The sequence below is a fragment of the Anabrus simplex genome, chromosome 3 (genome assembly GCF_040414725.1).
Source record: "Anabrus simplex isolate iqAnaSimp1 chromosome 3, ASM4041472v1, whole genome shotgun sequence".
NCBI classification, from domain to species: Eukaryota; Metazoa; Arthropoda; class Insecta; order Orthoptera; family Tettigoniidae; genus Anabrus; species Anabrus simplex.
The window spans coordinates 521,905,821-521,926,868 of NC_090267.1; the positions used below are offsets into that span (position 1 = coordinate 521,905,821).

General features: G+C 38.9%; 1 protein-coding gene across 1 annotated transcript in view; it reads right to left on the reverse strand.

Moving 5' to 3' along the window:
- The window catches only part of LOC136866888 (uncharacterized), a 276,008-nt gene that overhangs the window by 209,744 nt on the left and 45,216 nt on the right, over positions 1-21,048 (reverse strand). Inside the window, exons 2-3 of the mRNA XM_067143981.2 lie at positions 18,420-18,517; positions 18,194-18,340 (exon numbers count right to left, since the gene is read on the reverse strand). Of these exons, the coding sequence (XP_067000082.2) occupies positions 18,194-18,340; positions 18,420-18,517 (245 nt within the window). The remainder of the gene's footprint in view (positions 1-18,193; positions 18,341-18,419; positions 18,518-21,048) is intronic.

The window sequence follows — 21,048 nt, forward strand, 5'->3', positions numbered from 1 at the left end:
GATAGGAAAGGCCTAGGAGTTGGAAGGAAGCGGCCGTGGCCTTAATTAAGGTACAGCCCCAGCATTTGCCTGGTGTGAAAATGGGAAACCACGGAAAACCATTTTCAGGGCTGCCGATAGTGGGATTCGAACCTACTATCTCCCGGATGCAAGCTCACAGCCGCGCGCCTCTACGCGCAGAACGAATCTTTAATAATACCAATTTATAAAGGAAAGGGTGATAAAAGGAAACCAGAGAACTACAGACCAATCAGCCTGACCAGTATAGTTTGTAAAATACTGGAGAGTTTAATATCAAAGTACATCAGAGGGATATGTGATGATAAAAAATGGTTCATGCGGAGCCAGTATGGATTTAGAAAGAAATTTTCTTGTGAGGCACAACTGGTGGGATTTCAGCAGGACATATCAGATCAATTGGATTCAGGAGGTCAGTTAGATTGCATAGCCATAGATCTTTCCAAAGCCTTTGATAGAGTGGAACATGGAATATTATTAAAGAAACTGGAGGGAATAGGATTGGACATAAGGGTTACATGTTGGATAAAAACATTTCTAAATTCAAGGGTTCAGAAAGTCAAAGTAGGATATAATGTATTGCAGGAAGAGAAAGTTTGGAAGGGAATTGCACAGGGTAGTATAATCAGTCCGTTACTTTTCTTAATATACGCAAATGATTTAGGGAACAATATAACATCAAAAATAAGATTGTATGCAGATGACATAATTGTTTATAGGGAAATAAATAACATTGAGGATTGTTCAGAATTACAAAGGGACCTTGAAAGTATCCAACAATGGGTTGAAGAAAATAATATGAAGGTTAATGGAGGCAAATCAACTGTTACAACTTTTACAAACAGGAGCTTTAAAACTGAATTTGAATATACTTTGGATGAGGTAGTTATCCCAAAAGATGGCAAGTGCAAATACTTAGGTGTGAGATTTGAAAGTAATTTGCACTGGAAGGGTCATATTGATGAAATTGTTGGGAAAGCATACAGATCGTTACACGTCATAATGAGGCTACTTAAAGGATGCAACAAAGAATTAAAAGAAAAAAGTTACTTGAGTATGGTTCGTCCATTATTGGAATATGCAAACAGTGTTTGGGATCCTCACCAAGAATACCTAATAAAAGAAATAGATAGTGTGCAGAGGAAAGCAGCAAGATTTGTAACAGGGGATTTCAGGAGAAAGAGTAGTGTATCAGAAATGTTAAAGGAACTTGGGTGGGAAACTTTAAGTAAGAGAAGGGAGAAAACTAGACTTATAGGATTATATAGAGCCTATGCAAGAGAAGAAGCATGGGGAGATATCCGTGAGAGGCTTCAGTTGGAAAATAATTGTATTGGCAGGACTGACCACAAATATAAAATTAGAAGGAATTTTAGCAGAAGCGATTGGGGTAAATTTTCATTCATTGGGAAGGGTGTGAAGGAGTGGAACAGTTTACCAGGGGTAGTGTTTGATCCTTTTCCAAAATCTGTACAGATATTCAAGAAGAGAATAAACAGCAACAGAAAAAATAAATGAAGTGTTAGAGAGCATTCGACCAGTGCAGGTTATTGTAAGTGAAATTTTTTTAAAAAATGTGTGTGATTAAATTAATTCCATCCTCTGGTCTAAGGAGTTGGACAGCCAAAGTAGGGGACTGCCTGTTGGGGTGAAGTACAGTGGGGACTTTGAGGGCCCTGGAACCGCTACGGTAGCTGTGAAGGCCCTTCAGGAACTCTGAAAATTGGTGGCAAAAGGGGCTCTGGTTAAGACGCAGCAGGTCGTTATGCTACTTAGGTTCCAGAATGGGTTTAAAAAAAAAAAAATGTAAATAAATGCAATGTAAAGTTGCATCTTATACCAGCTGTGTAGTATCATTTGAAGTAATTCCACATACTGTATATCAGTTGACTATATTGGTAAGTAGTACAGGAGATATAAGTAGAATTTTGTAAACAATATAAATTTATTAAGGATGAGCTGTGTGTTTAATAGAAAAAAATTGTTAGCGTAAATTGTATAATATTGCATTATAGGAAAATTTTGTTCTCTTGTTAATTTAATATTTAGTGCTTGGCAATAATATATTTTAGTGTACCATTTGCCACTGAGGTAGATACCTCATTTGCAAATAAAGAGATTTTTGATTTGATTTTTGATCATATTTACGAACTGGTGCTCAAAAATGTGTTTGAATCAAAGATCCAACAAATCACTAGCAGTCCTGATATTCCGCTGTTCAAAAAGTTTAGAGACAACTGGAAGAATATTAATCCTAGTACCATCGAACCGTGCACTGATTTTGTCCAACAACATCTCTCCAAGGCAAATATTATTGAATTGGTGACTTTTAAACAATGAGCTGGCAAAATCGACTGTATGAGATGATTATCTGAGACATTAAGACCTCCTGGTGCAATGCATCAAGCACGAGCTATCTACTCCTTAAAAATGTGTTTACTCAAGTCCCAGCGCTAAGGACAAACAAGCTTTACAAGATGTTTGTTTATTCATTGTGGCAGTTTACGTGAAGCCCTGGCTTGGATGTATTATGACGATAAAAGTGTCGAAACAAGACTTTCGTTTTTTAAAAGATCTTAAAAGATTACGAGAAAGTTGACAAGTTGATTTCCAATGCGGCTTTAAACAAGTTCAGTCAACACTTGTGGTACTTGTCAGAGGAAATATCCATCCTTTCAATTTTTGATAATGAAGTTGATGAACAGACTAAAGGAAACATTGTAGAAAACTTACAAAAAGAAAGCTTTGATGTGATTCCGGAAAGAGATATGTTCCATCGAAAGAAGAGATGTCTGGCTCTCTATATGGTACGTAGTAGACTAGTAGTGTTTAATCTGGTATTTAATTTAGAACTTATTTGTTTTATTTATAGGCACTACAAGTATTTTTTATCTTGTTTCAGGGAAATCTTTGAGTGATTTAGTTTCTGTCAAGCGTAAAGATTTATTTTCACGACTGAAACTTGACAGTGGTTTCCTTCAAGAAACTGTATCTTCATGGAAATACAACGTGGCGTCTGTGGAAGCTAAAAAGAAGGTTTCTACCTTAAAAGCAGTTAATGACACAGCTGAAAGAGCTGTTAAACCAATGACAGACTTTCATGGTTTGATTATCGCAGATGAAGAACAGAAGCAGTTCTTATTACATTGTGTGCAAGAACATAGAAAAATTTACCCAGACTGTAAAAAAGAGACTTTGAAGAGGAAATATCCAAATGAATAACTATAAAAATTGTATCTTTTTTGTTACAAGAAGAGCATTATATAAATTTCTGTTTTAATTTATATTTCTCTAAAATAATTGTTTTGAGTGATCATCTACAACTACATTTATTTTCTAAAATTTTTAGGCCCCGTCGGCACAGGTTAAAATTAATGTAGGAAGTTGAAATTCTGTACTTGGGTAACTAATAGACTAATAAACACAATAATGGGGTATGCGTTCCAATAAATGAAAAAAAAAAATGTTGCCCTTTTAAAGGACACCCTAGCGGACGCACTTCACGTCCGTTCCGCCATGTGGACACTGACATCACGGTAAGCGCTATTCATTTTGGTGTTTCAGCCTTTGTTTTATTTAAGTAATTTTCCGTGGTAATGTAACTTTTAATTTTGCATATCAGAGTTTCCCCCTAGACTTTCATATTCACCAATTTTGGTTTTCTGAATGACTGTGAGTTGACAGATAGTCATAGCATCTTTGTTTTCGGAGGCAATTCTCTTTTCTTGTTCAGCATTTTGTAACTAAATGTAAATGTAACTTTTCTTTCTTGGATAGTGATATTTTAGGTCACATATAGATTTAACTTTTCCTTTTCTGTTTTAAGTGTTATTTAACTACAGGGTCTTTAATTTTCATCTACTAGTTTTCTTGCTTTTTTTTTTTTTTTTTTTTTTTTTTTTTATTCACTTGGTTTTGCTTTTTCTCCTTTGTTAATTATTAAAATGTTGAGTTCAAGGGAATCTATGCGAGCCTCCCTTTCCTCACAATGTCATATGATCCCATGGCCTCATTAGGGTTCCTTCCGCTTCCACATCTTTCTGCAGTTGTCGTTTGGTAGACATGAAAGTTAAAGTTTTCGCATCTCGAACTTGGTGTTAATTTTGTTTTAATTCCATATATTTCTATTTTCATTATTATTATTATTATTATTATTATTTGTACGCGCTAATGTTCTACACTGCTAGCAGAGCATGGCTGCGGAAGAAAGAGTGGCATGTTGCTGTAACTACGAGAAAAGTATTATTTAAATGATGACATGTTTCTTCTGTAAGTTGTAAATGTTACATATGCATTCCTAATTCCAGTTTGTTTGTGGGGTTTTTTTTCATGATTTTTGCTCGAGTTCAATGTTCTCAACCCGAGGGAGATGCTTATTATTTCCGGATTAGGCAGTTGAATGTGTTATTCGTTCCGAGATGTGGAGTCTGCGTTGCTGTGTTTCAACATGTAATTAATGGTTGGAGGAAATGGTAAGTCACTGTCCGTAATTTTCTTTTCATTCCTCAGTTTTATCATCAATTTCCAAAGAAAGTTTTGTTGGTGGTAAGCCTTCAGCTAACCACATGTTTTTTTTAAGCTATATCATCACATTGCACGTGTGTGTGCATCGTGTTCAAATTCTGTAAGTCTTCTCTAATAAGTTTCAACGTGTGTTTAACCATTTAAAGTTTTCTAGATCCATACGTTTCTGACGTAATATCTGCGTGATCACCTGTTGCTTTGAACTACTGTACCCGTCCAAATGGAATTTTAATGGATTTAGAGAGGTTGGTTTAATTTTTGTAATGTAATACGGATCTACGCGTGAGCAAGCACCAGCTGATTACCGTGCTGTTCCGCTGCGGACGAGAGAAAACTGGGTCAGGCGATCAAGGTCACCGCACGTGACAGGCTTTATGTCACCTAGAGAGCCGGAAGCCAAGGAGAGTGACATTCCAGAAAGATCCGCTCCAAATTTTGAAGAACGAATCACGTCGCAGAATAGCTGATGACCAATGAGAATTAGTGAAGATGTTGGATGGTCAGAGAATCATTCTAGAAAGACATCGAACAGTGTGGTTTCAGAAGAGAGACAGAACAGTATAGAGTTTTAGAGGAGACGACGAACAGTACAGTTCCAGTGGAGAAAGCGAACAGTGTGGTTTTAACTGACTACAATCTAGTACTGCACGACGATTATGATATTTAAGAGTGCTAATTTAATTTTCCATGTCAACGATTCAGCATAGTGCGATATATTATTGCCACACATTTTCCTAGGTGGAACTTTCCAAACCACGGACAGTCAATGCACACATTACGTCAAGCGTTACTGCAGAAATTTGTGGAATGTTCTAGTATGAATTACAAGGGAAGATTATCACTGGAATAGAATCTTCCAGAACAAACCTGGCCAAGAAACATTGTTTCATCAGTAATACAGTGGATTATTCGAAATTCCGACAGCTCAACGATGTGCTATAAACTGATAAATGAGCTCAAGATTTGAAGCTTTCTGTAGGGTTGAACCAAAGTGTACATCATTGCACCAGTTAAGTACTGTAAGGCAAACTGTTAGTCTACAACGAGTGTGGATCAAATTTTAATAATAAATTTTAGTTTCAGCAACACCAACGAAGACCAGCCGTCATCATGGAGCAACAAAGAAGGAAATCCTGGGGAACTCTAAAACACCGCTGGAGTGATTCTACGCTATTTGACTTCACAAGAATCCTGATGTGTTAAGCTGACGTATGTGAGCCAGCATGATGAATTTGTTCATCTACAATCCACCATAATCCAGAGGAAGAACCGACATCTACAGCTACATTCAAGACGCCAGAGATTTGCATTGGAATAATAAGTACTCTTGTTACATTTTCTTCTCTTTCAGTAGATTGCTAGTTGGATTGTATTCTTATTTAATGAGATGTAGATTAGTTAGAGATGTAGTATTTAAGTGGTGGTGATGGTAGTCATGGATTCATTGATTCATTAGTTTCATTTTGTGCATTTTCTTGGAATATTGCTGTGCTGATTCAGTGATTAATGACCCCAGTTGTTAGTGAAGTTTACGAGGTTACGAATAATTAAAGTCTTTGAAATGAGTTACGGGGGAACGAAGGCTAATAATAAGCATAATAATAAGAATAAGAATGTGTGACTTCATAAAAATCATGACGATAAGGATTTAATTTATTGGATTATGTTAAAACAATAATTAAATCGAAGCTTTAATAAAGAAATGATTGTGAAGTAAAACTGATCTTAGAAGGGAAGGTGATAGCTGTGGACAGTAGGCAGCTCATCGAGAAGATGCGTTAATAATAATAATAATAATAATAATAATAATAATAATAATAATAATAATAATAATAATAATAATAATAATAATAATAATAAACAGTCAGACAATTTAAAATGGTTGTTGAGAATTAAATGAGAGCGATGATTGTGATAATGAATTTTTATTATGACATTAGACGACATGGGACTGCTAGGGTACATGTCAGTCGTGAGGATATTGTGATTTATGGTGATATAATTAATTATTCAGGGAATAATAATAGACTTTCGCTCAACAACTTATATTATGTAAAGTATGACTCTATAATTATTTTTCTCTTTCCCTGAGGTTATGAGTGCATTCTTCGAAGTATCCCTAACTGATGGTGGTGATGATTATTTCTTTGATGTGTTTATTCATCCTATTATTGTCAATTATCACAGGTCATGGTGAGTCTTTACTATTATCTGCCAATAATGCGAGGGTGTTCAACCTAATTCTGAAGGTAGACATAATAATAATAATAATAATAATAATAATAATAATAATAATAATATCCTCGACAATGTGATAAAATCTGCTGATAAATAATTGGGGGATTTTGTGTTATTGTGTGGCAGCTTATCAATGTGTTTCCATAAGTGTCAATTCTTTTGCTTTTGCTGCTTTGCTAGAGGCTTTACGTCGCACCGACACAGATAGGTCTTATAGCGACGATGGGATAGGAAAGGCCTAGGAGTTGGAAGGAAGCGGCCGTGGCCTTAATTAAGGTACAGCCCCAGCATTTGCCTGGTGTGAAAATGGGAAACCACGGAAAACCATTTTCAGGGCTGCCGATAGTGGGATTCGAACCTACTATCACCCGGATGCAAGCTCACAGCCGCGCGCCTCTACGCGCACGGCCAACTCGCCCGGTTTAGTGATTTTTCTTATGTGGTTTATTGTCCAATGGAATTTTAGTTTACGTTGATTGTGCATTTCGCTACGTGATACTCTATCTATCCACAGTGTGTCAGTGAAAAATCGTTTAATGTGGTTTACAAAAGGAATGTGCCTTTGCTGGCAGGACCTAGTGTTTACAGTGCACAATGTCTTCTGTTATAGGCTAGAGCAATTTTGTTACTTTCATTGATCTGTTTCTGTCTTATCCTTGGCTTTGACTATATGAAAGTGACTGAGGTATGAGCGATGCTAGTAATGCCATTCCTTCTGCAGCCAGTCCCTGCTATGAATGGTGTGAAAATGTTGCTCATAGGGTCGGTTGGTGCATGCATTTCAGTGGGCTTGGCAGACTGATATGTAATAGCAACTTCTGGCTCAGTGAGGAAAGCAACGGGAAACTACCTCACTCCTCATTTCCCTAGTACGCCTCTTCAGTGATGCCTAGGCCATCTATGACAGCTGATGGCAGAGCTGTTGAGGATCCAACCAGCCTTAGGGCTGAAGACTGAACACACACATACACATAAAAGGAATACAGTCGAACGTAATCTATGAAGGAGGGGAAATTCCAATGGTATTGTAGAGGATGTTCCAAGTATTTGTAAGCGGATTTTCTGAGTATTGGAAAAATGTTTTTAGAAGTAAAATGTTACTGAATTCTCTAAAACAAGATAAAGGAAATTTCTAGAAAAATAAAAAAAATTAATATTTTCAAAGAGGACATGGTAATTTAATGAAAATTAATTGATGGAAATTTACCCAAAACTTATAGGAAGAGGTAGAAAATTTTGTAAAAATTTATCCCACAAGGGAATATTGAAATATCATGATTTAATGTAGCACTACTGGTCATAACAACATTGTTGCTAATATTATGATTGGTCCAATGTTACAGTTCCGTAAATGGAGTATTTGACGTAGAGAATGACTTCAGATGGTGTTTAATTGAAGACAGGTTGAATCAAATGAAACCTATGAGCACGCTGTGGACTTATATTCATGCTGCAAACCAGAAGCAATCGATTTGAGTTATATTTATAAAAAAAGTTTTTTTCTTTTTCTTCTGCACTGTCCAGAGTGTTTTATATTTTAATAAATGTTATTGTTATTTTGCTCCAATTTTTTTCATGTTATGTCACCTATGGCCCTGCAAATTAAAAAAAAATCTGAAGATCGGTCCCAAAACAGTAAAGCTGGCCCTGCGAACGTTCCACCCTTTGGGACTCTCACTCCGCCAACTGAGTGACCCTATGTCACTATGTCATGTAATTATGCTAAGTGCTGTACTTTTCATGTGACTTCGCTTATCTTTTGAACAGCTGGTGCACGTATCTGTTGGAGACAGATACCTACTTCAAGTTCGAGCGCGCCGTTCCACCTTGAAAGTAACTCGTGTTGTAGTCTCTTGTTCTTCCACATGACGTAACTGTAGTGTTAATGGTTGTACTGGTCATCGTGTATGGATTAATAAGTTTTAGCATGGAATCTCATTGGATTTTATCAAACATCTGTTCTGGTAAATTTTCAGCAACAAATTTTAGGTTAATGTTCATAATTTTTGTCGATCTTTTTTGAGCGTTTATTCTGTTTTATAAATTTGGTGTTTCGGCAAATTATTTTCAAATTTCATTTCTTATCACCTGCTATGTTTTATTTGGCGTTATTTTAGTGTGTGATTATTTAAAATTATCTGTTACGTCGTGTTTTGGCTCAGTGCGTATCTAAATTTATGGTCATGTGCTGTGTGGTGTTTTGGTCTTGTAATATACCTGGGTTTATTTCCAAGTAGGGATAGGACTACTTGGAGCAGTTCCTGGCCAGTTACTCAAGTCTTAAATCAGATAAGAGATTATGGGGTCTCAATCTGCTTGAAAATGTTCCTAGTTCGTCCATTGAGCTTTTCCATCGTGTAATTGTCCGTTTCCTTGTCGCTTATTTTTATTTACCCGTGTATTCGTACACTTGCTAGGGAGGGTTCTATGAGGACTGGCATAGTCCCATAGGGTGCAATATAATCATCACCATGTCTTTAGACCAGGTAATGCTGAGGCCATTATGGCAAAATTTGATGGGTTATGGATCTGCACTTGTGCTCACGACAAATGTGGCGTGCATCTGATTCAAGATTTCTTCTGTAATCTTTGATCGGGTATTAGGTGGCTAGATGGAGAATAGTGTCCACTGTTTATTGTAAATTATGTACTAGGACGGTTTTCTCCTCATGTTTATTTCAGTAAGCTATTAATTTCAGTTAAATCTGTTGTTGCTTTCCAGGTCATCAAGATTTGTGCTTCAGTTATCCTAAATTCTTCATTAAAATTTGTAGTGAAATTCTGCAGGTGTTACGATTTAGTATAAGTTAGTTAATTACATTTAATTACTCTTTCTTAATGTATTTTCTCAGGATTTATTTTTATCTGTCTCTTTGGCGTCTTCTAAATTCATTTACCCAGTTTGCTCGATTATGGGGTCCTGTGAGCTGAGTAAGGTTTTTAAATTTGGTAGGCTTGCCACCTCTGTCCACCTATATTTGTTGTAAATACGGGGGAATTTAATTTGTGTCTTCGGTGCCTTGGGAGGCACTGGTATGTACTGAGACTTAGTACTTTAGGTGCTGAAAGGCCGTTCCTCTCCTGGGAGTATGATATTTGGTTCTAATACAGTCTCATTGTCATGTGATGGAATCACCAGTACTGAGGTCATGTTCTGCCCTTTCCTTTTGCTGATACTGCTTGATTTAGGGGTCATCGCACTGGTGTGTATTGTGTTCTTGTACTGTCATGTGAGGGAATCAATAGTACTGAGGTCACGTTGTATTTTTCCTTGGTTGGTACTGCTCGATTCAGGGGTCATCGCACTGATGTTTCATGTGTGTTCTTGTACTGTCGTGTGTGGAAGGACAGATAGACCTGGGGATTTTGGTGTGTCATGCTGTAATCTGATAGTCCCTGGTATGAAGGTGTTATTTGTGACCTTTTATTTCTTATATCTGTGAGTTGAATTTCTGTGTGCGCGCTCTTGAACCAGTTTCATTTTTAATTTGGATATTCTGTTTATTGGTAAATTTTATGTGATTGTTAATTCTGCATACTTGGCCTTAATTGCATTTAAATTTGAGTGGTGTGACACGTGATACGTAATGTGAGTTTTATCTGTGTTAAAATTTTAAAGTAATGTATGCATGGCATGGTAAATGGATACTGGCTTACTAACCTAATTTCATAGGATAATGTGAGCAACGTTGCGAGCTAACCTAATAAATGTAACTATCTCCCAGTTTTGAATTCCTTTGCAAAGTTCTAAATTTCAACTCCCATTTATTTATTTATAAAGTTGGGTAATTAAGAATGCACATGGTAAATTAATTAAAAGTAAAATTTTAAAGAGGATATGGATGGTACATTAATGTGCCCTAAGGGTCTAGTTTTTGGTTAATTATTACCTGAAGGAAGTTTTCTCTTTTGTGCTGACCTGTCATAACAGCTGTGTTTAATTATCTAGTAGTTAATTCTGTGTGAAGATATGTGGTGAATCGTAAGGTATTTGTGCTGTACCCTCATTAACATGTGTGAATGGTTTTCTTGAAATCTGGGGTATGTAACATCCTGGTCTAAAATTGTAAATTATGGATCTAGGGTAAACTCCGGTAATTTTATTTTTAATCTTTCCTCCTTTCTTTTGAAATTTTAAATAGTGCTTGGCCCGGGGTCTGGGGTATTCCAAAGTCACAGTGTAGGAGGAGGACCTCCCCATGGGATTTGTTGAGCCACCACTTGAACTCTTTTCTTCATTCAAGGTCTTCGGGAGGGTCAGACGATGGACTTGCATTGTGCATTCCTCTTTCTGTTCCAGTGGCTGCGATAACTGGGTCCATCCAACGGAGAACCTACCATGCCTGGGAGGTGGTTTCCAGGCGAAACTGGATTGAATGGCCAATCGTTCCTGGTGGTGGCAATAGTGCTATACTGCACCACACTTCATTGATTGATTACGTCAGTCACTAGATGGGTGAGCTGGCCAAAAGTTTCCATCGCCATGGTTCGACTGAACACATACAGGAGTGGGCTGGCAACCGGCCGTGTCAGCCACTTCCTAAAGCAGCGAGACCAGAAGGCAATTGGCAACTTTGTCTTCAAGATGGTTCTTCCAGTCGAGAACGAGTGCTATTGGGTGTCGAATATGAAGTGAAAAAAACTTCCCATTTATTTCTTATGAAAAAATTTGTTAACAGCAGAGCTCGAATTTAAAGTAGGGGAGGATGTGACCTGTATTGGGACGGCAAGCTGGAAATTATTCTCATCATTGTGTTTCGTACAATTATCTTAACTAATTTCGGACATGTAAGCTATTCACCTGTTACTTTAAGAAATTTATGAACAGTATAGACACTAAAATTGAAAATCTATTAACTGTATAACATTTTGATTATTGAAATTGTGGAGAAATTCTCTATGTTGCATTGTGTAATCGTGTGTTTTAATGCTTGAAGGACATAAACTTTTCAGGTAGCTTGTACTGCCATGTGTAAATTTTTAGTAAGGAAATTTCTGTGTGTCGCAATCGAAACATCGAGAACTTTGCTTATGTAATGAGATGTATACTGACTGGTCAGTATATTAATGTTTTAAATTAGTGAATACGTTGGTCTGGGGAAATTCAGTGTCCTCATTGGTTTACTTGTGATCGGACAATTTCTGGTTTCTGGGCTCATTGCTTGTGGTCTTTCGCTTTTGAGAAACTTATTAAGAGATAAGAATTTTATAGTGTTCCATACTGAAGTGAGTTCACTATTAAATTAAAAGAAGATATAAAATGGTTCAACCTTTCAATACTATTAAAATAAGAAATATAAGTTTACATTCCTATTTAATTAAAATTGGTACCGGTTTCAACCAGTATTCTTGGTTATTATCAGCCAATCACAAGTGTTAAACAATGCACAGATAAATAAAATGCGAAGTTAAAATAATTCTGTTAGTGAAGCACTAGAATCTTTAAGGAGCACTGTGCGTTGAGGTTTAGTCAAACACAAATAAGCAAGAGAAGTTAAGATGAAACTGTCAGATGCAGTTAATGAAGCACTATAACACACTATGGAGCGAGGTTAGTTGAGTTTTCAATGCTAAGAAGAAGTCTAAAATCAAATACGTATTCTACAGTTTCAATTCAAGATACATGGTATAATTTTAAGGATTAGCAGTACCAACTTTACGAGACATATACCAAAAGATTTTATTTGTCACTGTTCAACATAACTTTGCTACATCTACAACAATTCATATTTTCACCATTTTATATGTATATCATTCCACCACATCCCCAGTCCACTCTTTCATTTCTCATCTCACCGCATAACTCTGTTTTAGGACTATGGTATACACTTATGTATCTTGGCTAGGCTGATGATGGTCCTTATAGGACTGAAACTAGTACCTTGTAATAACACATTGTAATGTTTTTGTAAACATCGAATGACTGTCAAGTATTGAGAAGATGGATTTTAAAAAAATTGTATTTATTTTATGTGTAGTCTTAACTCAATACGGAACCAACTATGAAATTTATAACCTTGAATGGTGCAGTTGAAATTGTGATTCGCCCTACCATATCACGTTACGCCATTGTTCCAGTGTCCATCCTGGTAACTGGCGACAAATGCACGTCGTCGTGCCCGATGACGTTGAGTTAACAGTGGCACCCATGTGCGGCGCCGGCTCCCATACTCCATAGAACCCATGTTCCCACGGATTGTCCACTGGGAGACGTGTCTAGCACAGCCTGTGTTGAAATGAGCCGTGATTTGTTACACGGTTGCCCGTCTGTCACTACTGACAATCCGTCTCAGATGTCCGGTCATCGAGGGTGGCTGGACGGCCAGTCGTTCGTCTGTTGTGGACAGTAACACCCGCATTCAACCATTCACGATACACCCTGGACACGACTGATCGTGTGAAGCCGAATTCCCGCACCACTTCCGAAATCGCACTTCCCATCCGTCAGGCACCGACCACCATACCCCGTTCGAACGGTGTCAGCTCACTACAACGTTCTATGTTACACCTGTCACATGCACAGCCACTGCTTACAAGATCTCCTATACAACTGCCACTGGCACAGGGGGCGTGTGGTGCGCAGACAACACACCTGCGCATCAGTCCTCCGCTATCCCATGACATTTGCTCAATACGTGTGTGTATATATATATATATATATATACACACAGTGGCTTTAACCCAGTTACACGTTTATTTCTTTATGTTAAAATCTCCAAATATTTAAAGAAAAAATTATATGTTCAATTAAAAAATCTTTTACAAATTCTACTAAATTTTTCTATATGTATGGGGATTAGTACACTGAGGAAGAACCAGGAAACAGTCTGTAGAAAAATTAATTCATGTGTCTAATAGATTCTGAGAAAATGGGGGCATTTATAACGTCATTTTAACATTGGCAATATAGGGCTCAAAACATCCAGAAGCCGACAATGACTAACAAGGAAATCCTTTCATCTTTAAGTCTCCGATCTGGTACGACGACTTCAGTAGGAATGCTTTATTGAGCCATATCAAAATTAATTGCACACAGACAGGAGCAAGCTGCAGGAAGTAATGTGTGTGTGAGAGAGCTTGGCCTCTACCTCCTACTACCCTAAAACAGGTGTATGATTGGGCATCTAATTTTGATATGGCTCAACAAAATGAAATGGGTATGGCTTTTAGTGCCGGGAGTCTCCGAGGGCATGTTCAGCTCGCCAAGTACAGATCTTTTGATTTGACTCCCGTAGGCAACCTGCGTGGTGGTGGTGGTGGTGGTGGTAGTGAAGACAGCACATACACACAGCCCCCATGCCAGCAAAATTAACCAATGATGGTTAAAATTCCCGACACTGCCGGGAATCGAACCTGGGACCCCTGTGACCAAAGGCCAGCACGCTTAACATTTAGCCATGGATGGCTCAATTTATTTATATCGTGTCAGAAGCATACATATGTTTAAAATTAAAGATAAGGAAAAACATAAAACATAATATAAATACTCCAATGGTGAAGAGCCACATTAAACTATGTGAGCCCAAAACCTTGCAACACCAAGTGCATTTGGCTTTGTTTTAACCAGGTCTTCTGTTGTGCAGCTGAATGGGCATGAACTGCATTGAAGCAAATGGGCTGTGGTCTGCTCTTCTCCACATACACACAAGGTACTGTCCACTTCGAAACCCCATTTCTTCTGGTTTACCCTGCACCACGTAACACCAGAGCGCAGTCTGTTCAGTGCTCTCCAATTCACACAATCTGTGACATGGCCAGGAGGGAGTTCCTCTTTTGGGGTCATCCACTGACTGATCCTCGTATGTTGACTCCTGACGCGCCATTCTTGAATTCTTGCTTGCTGCGCTGTTCCTGCAAGTGTTTCAATTACTCTCAAGAAGCTTTTCCTAGACTTAAGCCACTGGCGTGGTAGCTCATATCCAAACAAAGGGTGGGCTTCTGATGTCAACATCTTTCTCTTTTCTTTCTTGGCTGCCACTTCACGGCGAATATCGGGAGGTGCTATCCCTGCAAGGCAATACACTTTTTCCAAAGGTGTAGGTCTCAAACATCCAGTAATAATGCGGCAGGTTTCGTTGAGTGCTACATCAACTGCTTTGGTATGGCAAGATTTGTACCACACCGGGCATGCGTATTCAGCTGCAGAATAGCAGAGCGATAGGGCAGATGTCCTCACTGTGTCTGGTTGTGCTCCCCAAGATGTTCCAGTTAGCTTCCGCACAATATTATTTCTAGCAGCCACTTTCTGCTTGATGTTCAAACAATGTTTTCTGTAGGTTAAGGCACGATCCAGAGTGACTCCGAGGTACTTCGGGGTAGGATTGTGTTGTAATGCTATGCCTTGCCAAGTGATCTTCAGAGTTCGGGAAGCTTCTCTGTTGTTTAGATGGAAAACACAGGTTTGCGTCTTAGTTGGGTTAGGTGTTAGTTGATTCTTCTTGTAATAGCCAGCAAGAGTGTCTAGAGCTGCGGACAACGTTTGTTCAATCGCCTCGAAGTTATCCCCCCGAGAAGTGATGACACAATCATCAGCATAGATGAAACTATTCGTCCCGGCAGGAAGAGGCTGATCATTTGTGTAAATATTGAAAAGCATTGGTGCCAACACGCTTCCCTGAGGTAGTCCGTTCTTCTGTATCCTCCACCTGCTTCTTTTTCCCTGGAACTCAACGAAGAAACTTCGATTTTGAAGTAGGTTTCTAATGGCACAAGTCAGATGGAAGTCCTTTGTCATGCTGTATACCTTTCCAAGGAGAATTCGGTGATTAACAGTATCATATGCTGCCGAGAGATCTATAAATGCAGCTCCTGTGATTTTCCGGCTTTCAAAGCCATCTTCTATGTGTTGACTAAATTTCAACACCTGTGATGTGCAGCTTTTCCCTCTCCTGAATCCAGCTTGCTGTGGAATCAGAAGAGGCCCGATTTTATCAGTCAACCTATTGAGGATTAGTCTTTCCAGAATCTTAAAAAGATGGCATAATAAGGAGATTGGCCTGTAGCTCCTGGGGTCATTTTTATCTTTGCCTGGTTTTAGAATGGCTATGACCCTAGCCTTCCTCCATATTTCAGGTATCATGGAAGACTGAACGCAGTTATTCATGAGTTCTAGCAACCAGCACTTCGCAGTAGGACCAAAGTTCTTAATTTGTTCCATTCGAAGGTCATCGAGTCCTGCTGACTTCCCAATCTTACACTTACCGAGAGCTAATTCCAGTTCAGTTAGTGTGAAATGCTTAGATAACTCACTGCTCTCGTCTGGTTGTCTGACTATAGGATTCTTCCCTACTTTCATGGAAAGCTTTGGTTTTCCATTAAGCAAAAGTTGGTGTGCTATCTGATCTGCACTCACATTGGCATGTGTGTTACCTTGCATAGGATCATTGCTCAAGCGTTTTAAAAGTCTCCAAGCTTCTTGACTGCTCCTACCCATATCGACTTCAGACATCAACTTCATCCATGTCTCCTTTGCCTGGGAGATAGAGGAAAGAACACTTTGTGCTGCCTGAATCATTTGCTCACTAAATGGGTCTTCTTTGTGAAGCCTGTAGTAATCATGCAGCAGAGCAGTTGTTTCACGAGTTATACCTTGAAGGTAGCATGTCCTGCAGCCTCTGGGAATTGATGCCCGTGAACAGAACTTCACGATATCAATGAATTTGTCATAATCTTGGGGTATAGGAGAGACAGTTTTTATCCTCTCATCCAACATACTGGAAAACCTGTTCCAGTCAGCCTTTCGAAAGTTATATCTCCGTCTCAACCAAACTTCGTGTGGTCTTATGGATGAAGAGAGGTGACATATTAGTGGGCGGTGTTGTGTACTTGGGATTGGTGAACCCATTTCTTTAGAACATTGCTGCACAAAGCAGTTGCTCACAAAGAGAAGATCTGGGTTATACCCTCGGTGCCATCTTCCACTGTTGAAGGAGGAGGGAAGCTTATTGTCGTGAATAAGGGAAAGCTCCTGAGTTTCAGCCCATGCAATGACGATCTCTCCATTCTCATCTTCCTGAGCATATCCCCAGACGTGACTACGGCTGTTAAAGTCACCGATTACTATTGACATTGTTTGATTACCAAAATTTGCAGGTGGTGAGAAAGAGAACTTTTCATTTGGAGGCTTGTACACAGATGTAATGGTCATGTTGCTTAGCTCCACGGTGATTATTTCAATGTCGTTATCTTCAGTATGATGAGTACTGATAATCTGGATGTCTGGCTTTACAAATACAGCACTACCATATTTCGCATGAGGCCTTTCTGCAACTAAAATCATTCCTGAAATCTTTGGACGTTTCTGATGTTCATCCCTATGCGTTTCCTGAATGCACAAGACGTCACATTTCTGATCTTGGCATAGTTTTTTCAAGAGTTCCTCTTTGGCAGCTGACAGGCCTTCAATATTTATGGATATTATTGTCATGGATGGCTCTGAAAAGAGCCGTTTCTTAGAATACATTTTAAGATTGATTAGTTCTGCTTCTGGTGTGAGGGAATCAGCCGTCTAGGATGAGTCCTAGTCCGTTGCCCAGGAGACACCCGGATGTATAACAATATCGCATGCAAATACACCCTACTGGGAGGTTTCTCTCGTGTCAATAAAGCATTCCCACTGAAGTTGTCGTACCAAATCCCAATCAGATGAAAGTGTTCCCTTGTTGGTTGTTGAAGCAATACCATCTGGAACTGAAAATCCAGCTAACAAAATATCAGACGAGGAGAAGTGACAAACGGCCTGAAACTTACTGATCATTGTGACATGTGCGGTGAGAGTTTATATATTTGGGCTTCTTCAAGTACATTTTGGATCATTTAAAAATATATTATATTACTGAGGGACACCCTGTACTGCATGTGGCTATTTTTGTGGAACCTGCATAAGATACAAGCTTCGAGATGTTTCTTAACAAGCATCCGATTAAATTTGATTGGTTTAAATGAATCGAAAGGTAACTCCTGTGCGGTCAATGGTCATTAATTTTGCTGTGCCACTTCCGACTGCACCATCCAGCACGGGCACGGCAAGGTGTCTGAATTCTCTCTTCGGCATCATGCCGAGCGGGGGTTTGTGCTCCATGGGAGATCTGCCTTCTCTTGGGGTAAGCAAATCTTAAATTTCCTAATGTAACTTAACGTTATTTTATTTCACTTTTTAATTTGTCACAGGAGTTTACCCGTCGATCTTTCTAACAAAAATCAATATTTTATTGTAATTTATGATGGTGTAAAGAGGCCACATTGGCAAGAGGCAAGCCTTTTCTAACAGTTTTGTAACTAATGCCCCTGCAGTGAAGTGTTCGCTGGTCTATAGAGAGTTTTCAAACCAGCGAGGAACAAAACCTCATCTAAATCTATTTTCCTCCCCATACAAAGCAAGGTTAACACAAAGTTATTGTCAGTAGGGTAGTACCTCATCGTCAAGTGCAGTCGACTCCAGGTCAATGTTCTTGAACTGGACACGCTTGAGCACTTCCTCGAGACTCTCGCAGTGTGTTGCAGCCAGAGGTTCACCCTTAAGATCCAAGCACTCTGTACGAACTTCATCGATCTCCATTGTCTGGCAACAAATGAAATATACTGACCAGAAGAACACTTGCATGTTTCCTTCAGGCGATGTACTATTTGTACGTACTAACCTGCAATTGGTCCAGAACCGCGGACAGTGGCTCGACCCCATGTTTCTCGCAAGAAGTCTGGTATGCAGAGATCAGGTCGTCTCGACTCACATTTTCAGCTGAAAATAGGCAAAGAAACTCATTTAGCACTTCTTTATCAGGCAATTCTCGCTGTGTCACTGTCACTACTGCTCGGTAAATGCTACGGCGTCGTCTTCAAGCAACACGTATTGTCCTCTGCTCAACGGTACAACCAGGGAGAGGTTAGAGAAGCAGAACCACATAGGTGAGCTTGCAGACATCGGTATTGCCAGCGTCCAGGAGACAAAGTAAGCTGGTTCTAAGGCCAGAAGAACACCCAAAATTGTGTTGTAAGTAAGAAGTTCAGAAACAACAAAGCAGAAGTCGACTGAATCACTGATTGCATTAAACTTGATCTATTAAAAAAACTATTTAAAATAGTTTGGGTTGGATCCACCTTGACAATACAGTTTTTGTAATTGAAAATTTGGTATGGTATGGTCATTACATAACCGGCAGCATAGCGACAAGTAGCAGCTCGTCTCGTAAGGTCATTGACAGCAAGCAAAGGAGCAAGGACATGTTTGTTTGGTCCAGACTACGAGTAGTGTAATGTTATTTTAATTTGTGGATAAATTTGGTTACCAGCTGAAACTGAAGAATTCGATGGTTAAAATGCCTAACATGGTCGGACAGGATTAAGAGGAGAAATTTCTGATTTATGTGAAACGTCTCAGACATGTAGCAGAATTAAGAAAAGGAGAAGTTTCAAGAAGAGAGCAGAACGTAATTTAAATTCAACATATAGTGACTTAAGAGGTGTTATTTATTTTATGAACTGAAGATTATTCTATTTTAAAGTATTTTACTAAATGACAAAGTAAATGTTAATTTCTTTTTTAGATGTAAATAAGGACATAAGTTCCAAGAGCAGAGCAGATTTTAAATTGTAGCATATGGTGACTAATTAATAGGTTTTATTCATTTTATGATTTGAATTTTTCTATTTTAAAGTTTGTAATAAATGACACAGCAAGAATTTACAAGTTGAAACACAAAGAAATATTTTAACAATTTCAAGATTTATATATAATTGTTCTGTTGATAACTATATCTGTACAAATGTATTAAGTCCAAAGATTTAGTTTTGATGTTTTGGCACCGCTGAAGAAGAGAGTAGTTAGCTCTCGAAACATGTGCGGTAATTAAGTATAATAAAATATGTAAAGTATTGACAAGGCGGGAAAGTGTTCTATAGAAACTGAACAACCATCACATGCGTGCAAGCAGAATCTGCTTTCATCGCTGAAGAACACAGCCCGCCATTCCATCTTCCAAGTGATCCTCTGGCAGCATCAGTCGAGCCGTGGCACGGGCTAGAGGGGTGCGTGCCCGTCGTCCCACTGCTAGAAGCTAGTTGGCAACAGTTCATGTTGACACTTCTGGGCTCACAAACCCTCTTATCTGTGCTACGGTAGCTGTATCATCTGTCACTGCTGCCCTTACGATACGACGATCTTGGCGGACGTCTGTGCTGCATGGACGTCCAGAATCTAGTGTATGGGTGTGAGAATATTCACGTGACCATTGCAACCAGCATCATCGCACAACTGACGCAGCACGTCCGACTTGTGAGGCAATTCTCCAAAAGGACCATCCCACCACTCGGAAGGTCAAACTCGCTCAGTTGGCTGTAGGAAGCATGAATGCGTCTCCGTGACATGGCGCCTATTTGATTCACACATTTATATAATACACTGAGCTTTATGGCTGTAAACATTCCCTGTTAGAGAGTACACTCAGATGGCACTCTGGCAGCTATCTGTTGCCGGACAACGTTGAAATCATTATCAGTACATCTACTATCCATCCGCTACATCGTCGTCTTTCCAGGTATACTAATTGTTTTGTTTTTTCCAGCCGTGTATTTTAAATAGGTTTAGACAAGTCAATACAGGATCAAATCAAACGCCTATTATGGTTAGCTTTATCAGCATTAAACTTGATATTGGAACAAATAAGCTGCCAATCATTTCATATTATACTCCTCAGAACGAATGCCATGACGAGACAAGTTTTTGAGGCTGTTATTCTAGCGGGTGACCCAGAGAAATTATTTTTGTTTGACGAAATTCAACGCACATGCTGGACGGGCACATCTACAGAGGACAAGAATATAGTGAGCATAATGATGATAGCAGTTCATATTCTGAAATGTAAGATTTGCTAGTAGCAAACACCTTTTTTTCAAGAAGAGATCATCACGTCTCATTAGGGCGGTGGAACAACACAGACTGATGACTGGAGATTCAGCGGCACAACCTGAAACTCGTCCCTTCAGATAATATGGGCACACAACATGCTTGATGTTCATATTGATGACCGAGAGAAGTCTCACAAGCACTATATTAAATAAAATGGAGAGAAATTACCTGAACACCAGGCCCAACTTAAGAAATACTCCCAAACATCTGGAAAAGTTTCAATAATCATGTGTGTCTGCAACTTCAGGAATTATTAAAACATGCCTTAGTTGTGATGGAATAGCAGTGTGCAAGAAGCAAAGAAAGAGGCCTACAAAGCCTAAAGACTACAGCAGTCTAGTTATATATATATCTACCAAGTTGCC